The sequence below is a fragment of the Vombatus ursinus genome, unplaced genomic scaffold (genome assembly GCF_900497805.2).
Source record: "Vombatus ursinus unplaced genomic scaffold, bare-nosed wombat genome assembly UNPS02014859.1, whole genome shotgun sequence".
NCBI classification, from domain to species: Eukaryota; Metazoa; Chordata; class Mammalia; order Diprotodontia; family Vombatidae; genus Vombatus; species Vombatus ursinus.
The window spans coordinates 4972288-4980666 of record NW_020954637.1 but is presented as its reverse complement, the minus strand read 5'-3'; the positions used below and the strand labels follow the sequence as shown (position 1 = coordinate 4980666).

The 8379-nt window shown below is 45.1% G+C and overlaps 1 protein-coding gene across 5 annotated transcripts in view; it reads right to left on the bottom strand.

Moving 5' to 3' along the window:
* KIF17 (kinesin family member 17) overlaps window positions 1-8379 on the bottom strand; it is a 60230-nt gene that overhangs the window by 49775 nt on the left and 2076 nt on the right. For all 5 annotated transcript variants that reach the window (XM_027841429.1, XM_027841427.1, XM_027841428.1 and 2 more), the window contains exons 2-3: window positions 4660-4806; window positions 2859-2960 (exon numbers count right to left, since the gene is read on the bottom strand). In XM_027841429.1, coding sequence (XP_027697230.1) covers window positions 2859-2960; window positions 4660-4806 — 249 coding nt within the window. The remainder of the gene's footprint in view (window positions 1-2858; window positions 2961-4659; window positions 4807-8379) is intronic.

The following is an 8379-nucleotide window of genomic DNA, read 5'->3' as shown; positions in this document are numbered from 1 at the left end:
AGAGAGATAGAGAGACACAGAGAAAGAGAGAAGGAGAGACAGAAAGAGACAGACAGAGAGAGAGACAGAGACAGAGAGACCGAGAAAGATAGAGACAGAGAAAGATAGACAGAGAGAGACAGACAGAGACAGAGAGAGAAAGAGAGAGAGAGAGAAGGAAGGGGAAGAGAGGGTGAGGGAAGGAGGAAAGGAAGAGAGAAGAGAGAGAGAAAGAGGGAGGAGAGAAGGAATTCTTCCCAGTGTAAGGAAGAGGTTCCTTTTAAAACCAGAAGATGCTTTGGGCCAATTCAATGGCCAATCGAGCACTTGCCTCATCAAATATAGCTGGAGTGAAGTGGGAGGCATTATGGGGAGGGGAGGCTCAGCTAAAACCAAATGCTGAAAGGGTCGGGGGAAAGGTGACGGGGGTCTCTGGAGTTGTTGTTCACAGGTAATGCCATTTCGATGGTGCAGCATCCCAAAACCCTGCCTCCTTGACCCCATCTCCATCCTCCAATCCAATCCAACAACTACTCTGTGCCAGGCACCACTGGGGATACAAAGACAAAAGAAATAATCCCTGCCCTCAAGGAGCTTCCATTCTACTGAGCTTCAGGGCTACTCTAACATACTGTAAATGGATAAGTTTGTACCTGACAACTGAAATTATTAGGAAAGATTTCCTGTAGGAGGCATTCCCCCCCCCATTAGATCCCTGGGTAAAGTAACAATAATTAACAACCAATTAAATGTATGTAGCACCTTGAGCTTCACAAAACACTTTTCTCACAACTACCCTGTAGGCGGTACAGTATCATTATCCCTGTTTTACAGATTAGAAGACTGAGGCTCAGAGAGTGGGAATCCATTTTCCCAGGGTCACATGGCTAATACATATCCAGCTAGGATTTTATTCCTCTTGATTATGCCAGAGCCAGCACCCCCTCTGCTGCTGGAGTTGGTTTCAGGGTATGAAATGGCTGAAGGAGAATGGGGGAGGGATAGAACTATATTTATATGTGACTAATACGGGGGCAGGCTTTTCTCCTGTAATTTCTAGGTTAAAGCTGCATTCACAATAGCACAATAGAAGCCATCGTTTCTTTTTCCCATCTCTCTCTTTCCTCTTGACTATAGTCAGAACCCGCTTGGCAGGTGCCCTAAGGCAGAACCTAATGTCCAAGTCTCTTTGGCAATGACACATTGAGGGGGCAGGGAGAACTGAAACATTCCCTGCTACTGACCTATGCTCCTAAACTCTGTTGGTCCTGACACTGGCCGGGCCATTTGCCCTCGCTAGGCCTGTCTGGGCTTCTCCTTTTTCCATCTGTAAAGTCTGAAGAATGTCTTTAAAAGCCCTCCCAGTTCTTGATCTGTTCACCGGCATCCTCTGGGGCCATTGAAATTTGGTACAGTAGAAAGAGTGAGGGTAGAATGGCAGCCCTGGAGACAGAGAGGGCCAAGGAATGTTTAAAGGGTCCACTGAAGGTCCATGGCAGGATATTGGAGCACGGAAGATCTCAGTCCCTCCTGAACTTCCATTGCAAACAAAGGGTCAGATACCCATCTCCTTCTCCAGAGCCTAGAGAAGGCATTTGGCAAATAATTGTAATTGTCATAATCATGATAGCTCAAATTTACATAGTGATAAGCTTTTTTATCCATTATCTGACCAAGTTTTCCACAACCCTCCTCTGAGATAGATGATATTATTAACTACTCTGTTGTACAGCTGAAGGAAATTGAGGCTGACAGGTTAACTGACTGCCCCAGGATCACACAGCTAGTAAACTGAAGGAGAATCCCAGGGCAGATATCCAACATTCTGTCCACTCTCTCAGCTGCCTCTGTATAACACAGACTCATCAGGGACAGTGCTGGTACCAAGTTCACAAAACCGTCACCAAGGCTCAACCCCTGGGAAATGGAAAAAACTTTGTAACTAAATTCACAGCCATGGGCTTTTGCCCAGAACCCAGCTATGGAGCAAGAACAGGGTGGAGCCTATGCCTGGAGATAACGGGGATTTGTCTGTAAAGAAACTACCTTGAAAACCTACTGTATCTCTTAACAGCCTCTGGGAGAAAACAGAAATTCTTTGGCTTAGCATTCAAGGCCCTTTAAAATGCTGGCCTCAATGCCTTGCCTCAACAGACTTACATTTTGGCCTAGCTATCCTCCACTGTTCAGTTTTTGCAAGCTGCTCCCCTACTCAACCCCAACACCTAGAACCCACTAACTCTGTATTCCCACCTGCTGAAATCCTTTCTCTTTTTCCAAGACCCCATTTGGGTCCCACTTCTTTCAAAAAGTCTCCTCTGTGTCCCCCCCCCCCAGTTCCCCCAACCTTAGTGGAAAGTGGTCTCTCCTCTTCAAACGATCCTAGAGACAGATCTAGGCTGTCTTAGAGCACCCTTTTGTCTGCAGCTCTCCCCATTACCGTCACTCCCCACTGTATTAGCCTTACCTGTCCACTGCTGGCATCTCTCCCTCCCTGCCCACCCCACCACAGCCCCAGAAGAATGTAAGTTTCAAGAGGGCAGGGGCTGTTTCATCTTTGCCTCTGCATCACCAATGGCTTAGCACAGATCCTACCACATAGTAGGGGTTTAAGAAATGCTCATTTTTGGATTGATTGAGTGATTGATAAGCTGCTATTCACTTTGTTTCCCCAGTGCCAAACACAATCTCTTGCTTGCAAGAAACATTGAATATTTTCTGAATGGATGTAATCAAGGCTGGCCTGTCCAGAACCCTCCAGGGGTTCTGTTATCAGTCCCTTACTGATGAGACTGAGGTCCCCAGAATAGCCACAGTTCCCATCTCTTTCTATGCCCAAGCCATGGTTCCTGAAAGACGACCCCTGGGCCTGTCCTCACCTCCAGCTTTTGCTTGGTGTCAGCTCCCAGCAGGTCTCGAATATCCTCATTATAGATCTCTAGATAGGAAGCCCGGACCAAGAATTTGGTGTTCTCCGCACACTGTAGGGAGGAAATGGGGAGAGACTTGGATTCTCCAGCACAGAGCCCTGCAAACCAGACCAGAGAGGACCCAGGCCAGTCCTTCCCAAAGGATGCTCGGCTCCAGATTGCGTCTAATGAGCATAGATTAGCTTGGGTTTCTCTAGAACTGTACAGTTCACAAAATACTTCCTTACAAAAGCCTAGGGTGCATTGGACTCCAATTAGGCTGGAAGGAATGATGAATGAGATGAGCATAAAGAAGCATGGGAAGATTTACATGAACTTAAAACCAAACACAACAAGGACAACCAGAAATGGTTACTCAGTAACTATTACATCAATGTAAAGAATGTGTTGTTGTTGTTCAATCATGTCCGACTCTTCATGACCCCATTTGAGATCTTTTTGGCAAAAATCCTGGAGTAGTTTGACATTTTCTGCTCCAGCTCATTTTACTGAAGAGGAAACTGAGGGGAAGAGGGTTAAATGACTTGCCCAGGGTCATACTGGTTGTAAGTGTCTGAGGTCGGATTTGAACTCAAGTCTTCCGGACTCCTGGTCCAGTAATCTATAAACTTTGCCCCCTCACTCATGGGGCATGCTTCACAATGAGTGGCAGCCTGAAGAGTAGATGGAACACTGGATCTGGAGCCAGGAAGACCTGAGTTCAAATCCAGCTTACTTTCTGACACTTACTTTCTCTGTGACCCTGGAAAATTCATTTAATCTCCCTCAGGCTCAATTCCCTCATTAGCAAAATGGGGGTAATAGTATTAATAACCCCACACAGGGTTATTTTAAGTTCAGAGGAGATAATGTCTTTAAAGCACTTTGTAAACCATCAAAGTATTATATAAAGGTGAGCTATTTATTACCTTGCCTTCTAAGAGTTAAACAATTCTCTTCTATTGTGTTGAATTTGGATAAATGTTCCTTTGCAACTTCCCATAACTCTCTCTTTTCCAGGTAGAAAAGTGAGACCTAAGGTAGATGCCTGACCTTGGCCAAGGAGCCTAGCAACCTCTTTTTGTGTGGCAAAGAACTGGGTGCCCACCTTATTGGGGAATGGTTGAATGAATCATGGCAGATAATAGAAGACTTGGGACCGAATACTACTATATTATAAGAAATTATGAAAGAGATAGTTTCAGAGAAACCTGGGAAGACTTGTAGGAACTGATGCAGAATGAAGTTAGCAGAACCAGGACAATTTATACAACAAAAACAAAAGTTCTGTAAAGACAAACAACTTAAGATGTAAGAACTCTGCCATGACTCCAGAGGACCTTTAATGCAGCCTGATGCCCACCTCCTGACAGAGAGGGGATGGACTAAATATGCAGAATGAGACATTTTTGAACATGGCCAATATGGGAATCTGCTTTGCCTGAATATTTGTTACAAGGGTTACAGAACATATTTGTTATTTGTAGTATATTTGTTACAAGGGATTTGTTTTGTTTTTCTTTTTTTTTCCAGTGGGGAGATGATAGGGAGAAAAAATATTTGTGTTAATTGATTTTTAAAATTAATTTTTAAAAAAATTGAATTAGTTTGAAGAAATAGATTCTCTTCTTGATGGAACTCACCCCCAGGGGTCACCAAACAGCTGAGCCTATGGAAAGTGGCGGCTTAAGGTGATTTTTGACCCACGGGGCCTTTTCTTTTTAACCAGCATCCCCTTCCAGCCCAGTTCCACCCCCTCCAGCCCTCATACCTGGACACTCTCAAAGATATGTTCAAACGCTCTGGGGATGATGCCTCTCTGGGTGGAAGGGTCTGGCAGGCCTTGCATAGTAAAAGACTTCCCACTGCCTGTCTGGCCGTAGGCAAAGATAGTGCCGTTGTAGCCCTCAGTGACACCCTGCACACAGAGCCAACACAGACACAGATATAGAGTGTGTTGAGGTAGGAAAGGAGAGAAAATTGATCTTTGTTAATTTAAAAAAAAAAAAGAAATTGAAAAAGCAAAAACAATGTCAAGGGTAGATAATGGGCCCAAGCTGTTAGGTAACCCTTGGTCAATGATGGTGGGGGTGGGGGTGGGAGTGGCTCACCATCTACTCAGCTCCCTTTCTGGTAAAAGGGAGAGGGGATGGTCTGAGCCGTTCCTGGAGATCTGGAACAGCCCTGGGATTTGACAGCAGTCACAGCTCCACAGCATCTCAATCATTTATTAAGCACCTACTATGTGCCATACACTGTGCTAGGTGATGGGGACTCAAAGACAGAAATGAGATGGTCCCTGCCCTCTGGGATCTTACACTTCACCAAGGGGAACTACATGGTCACAGAAAAACAAATACACAGCTATTAAGCAGCAGAGCCTCACAGCCTCAGTCTCTCTTGACTTCTCTCTCCCCCTCCCTCCCTCTCCCTCTCTCTCTCTCTCTCTCTCTCTGTCCCACCACCATATCCAATTAATTGTCAAGTCTTGCTGTTCCTGTCCATTCAACATCTTTTACACACATCCCCTTCTCTTGATGCCCAACACCACCACCCTAGTTCAAACCCTTGGAAACTCTAGCCACAGCTACTGTGATGCCCTTCTCATTCAGTCTCCCTGCATCCAGACTCTTCTTTCTCCAATCCAACCTCCCCACTGCTGCCAAGTGACATTTCTAAGGTCAAGGCCTGATCATGTCACTCTCCTGCCCAAGAAGGTCCAGTGGCTTTCTATTGCTTCTTTGATCAAACACAAACTTCTCGGCTTGGCATTTAAAGCCCTTGACAACCTGGCTTTGGCCTGTCTTTCCATACCCAGTTCATATTCCCCCCCTTCAGGCATTCTACTTTCTAGTCAAACTGGCCTGTTTGCTTTTCCTCAAACACGGCACTTCATCTCCATACGTTTGCACAGGCCATCCCCTCATGCCTGGATTGCACTGCTTCCCTCAGCCTTCCACCTCTGAGAATCTTGAGTTTCCTTCAAAATTTAGCTCAAACCAAGCCCTACATGAAGTCTTGCTAGATTCTCCCTTATACCATCAATCCCCTCCCCCAAATTACCTTGTACCTCTAGCACTTAGCACAGTGCCTGGCACATAGCAGGTGCTTAATAAATCTTTTATTGATTGATTGATTGATTGTATTTACTTAAATGTGTTTACTGTTGTTTCTCCTAATAGTGGGGAGAGACTGTCTCATTTTTATCTTTTTGTCCCCACATATTAGTGCCTAGCACATAGTACCGTCCTCACAGTTGGGAGTTAGGGCAGTGATGGGCAAAAGCATAACCAGATGATGCATCTGTATCCGGGTCACAGGGGATCTTGGGGTTCCCTCACTATTGATTTGCACATAGTTCACATGATGCTCATTTAATGAGTAGAATTCATCAAGGGCAAATCATCTAAGTTCACCATGGCATCCTTGGTGCCTAGCACGGTGCTCTATATAGAACATTTTAAAAATACCTGTTCTATGGAATTGATTGATTGAAGGAACTGTGGATGTTTAATCTGGGAAAGGCTCAAGGGAGACATGATAAATGTCCTCAAGTATTTGAAGGAATCCTACATGGAAGAGGGATTTCACTTCTTCTATGTGACCTCAAGAAGGACCAAAGGTTCTTCATTTAGTATTGTGTGACCTTGGCCTCCTCCCTCAAGGAGTTTTAGGTTCTATTTTAGGTTCTGTTTAGGTTCTATTACAACACAGATAAACCAATGCAGGATAGAAAAAATATATAATAAAATATAATAAATAAAATAAAAATAAAAAAAATAGGTTGCCAAAAGGCAAATTTAGATTTGCTATCTCAAAAATTTTCTAATGGTTAGGACTGTCCAGAAGTGGCTGGGTCCCCTCTGAAGGTTTCCCCTCATTGGAGGTCTTTGGGCAGAGGCCTCCAGCTACGTTACAATATGGCCTCAGGTATGTTACAGGAGGGATTCCTTTGGGGGTATTGATTGTGCTAGATGGTCGATGAAGTCCCTTTCAAAGTCCTATGACTTTGCACAAATAAAGAATGATTTCAGGGAGGAACACTAACATCTGGGGGAATCAGGAAAAGGTCTCTTGAATCTCTCCACACGTGCAGTGCAGCAGATAAGTGCAAAACCCAGTGCAAAGTGAACTCAAGTGAAGACTGATGTAATATGAGTAGTAGGGTGGGAATCAAGAGTAATCCAGGGAAGGTAGTCTGGGATCGAGTTACAAGAGCATTGGAGAGAGAAGAGGAAAGCAGAGCCTCCCAAAGCATGAAATTCCACGTGGGGAAAGACCTAGTTGTTAGGAAGCTTTCCCCTGACATCAGGTCTCTCAGTTTGTCTCTTTGCAGTTTTCTATGCAATACTCTATTCCTCTCAGAGGAAGAATTGTGGTGCCAGCCCAGGTCAGAAACCTCCCCTACTGTCTACTGTCAAATCTAGGTGAGGATGCTATTATCAGGGGCAGTGGAAAGTGGAGACTCAAGGACAGAACAAGGGATGGCCAACTACCTACGGTAGCCCATATGGGGGAAAGCAGCAACACTGGTAATTGGCAGAGTGAGAATGGGACCAGAGACTCAGGGCTTGAAGGAAAAGGAAAGTTAAGAAACTTTGGGATGCATTGACAGGGCTGAGATAAGACTGGGTTGTTAACCTAACTGGTAGGACAGGAGAAACACTGACTTCTTCACTTCTCCGACCCCCAGGAATTAAGAGCAGGTCCAACCCGTTTCCATCATGGAAAACTGCCAAAAGACTGACTCCTTTCCATGCTGATTCCTGAGAACCGGAAAACCGGGCTAGATAAAAGGAGAAGCCCAAATAGCCAGAGTCAAACTGTTATCTTGTTTTCAGTGGTTTCATATCCCTGAATAAATGGGAGAATTGGGGGTATTTCACATCAGAATCAGAGATGGAAGCTTACTCCAGGGCTGGCCAGCTACTGGCTCCAGTGCTAGCTGTCTTCTAAGACTAGGGCCTGGTCACTAGGCCAACTCGACCTTGGGATTTCCCTCTGTAAAGCCATCAAGCCAAGTCTGAGGTCAGTAGACGAGCCCAAGGTAGAGGAGACTTATCCAATATTCACACATCCCTGAGGCACTCCTACCAGTATCAGACTAACACATTTTAGAATGTCCTTTGTACATGACTGTCACGGAACCCTCAAATGCTCCAACTGGAATATGGGACTGGGCAAAAAGCAATGGATTTGGAATCAAAGAGCCTAGGTTCAAATCCCACCACAGATGCTTAGTGGACTTGTGACTATGGGCAAATGATTGAACCTCTCTGGTCCTTAGTGTCCTTATCTGTAAAATGGGGAGGCTGAAGTAAATGGCCTCTGAGGTCCCTTCCAGTTTAAAGAGAATGTTATAAGAGGGAACAGCTGCCCAACATTTGTATCATAGAATCCCTGCCTCTGGAAGTGGTTTAAGTCCCGTTCCGCCCCCCACTCATACACACACACACACACACACACACACACACACACACACACACACACA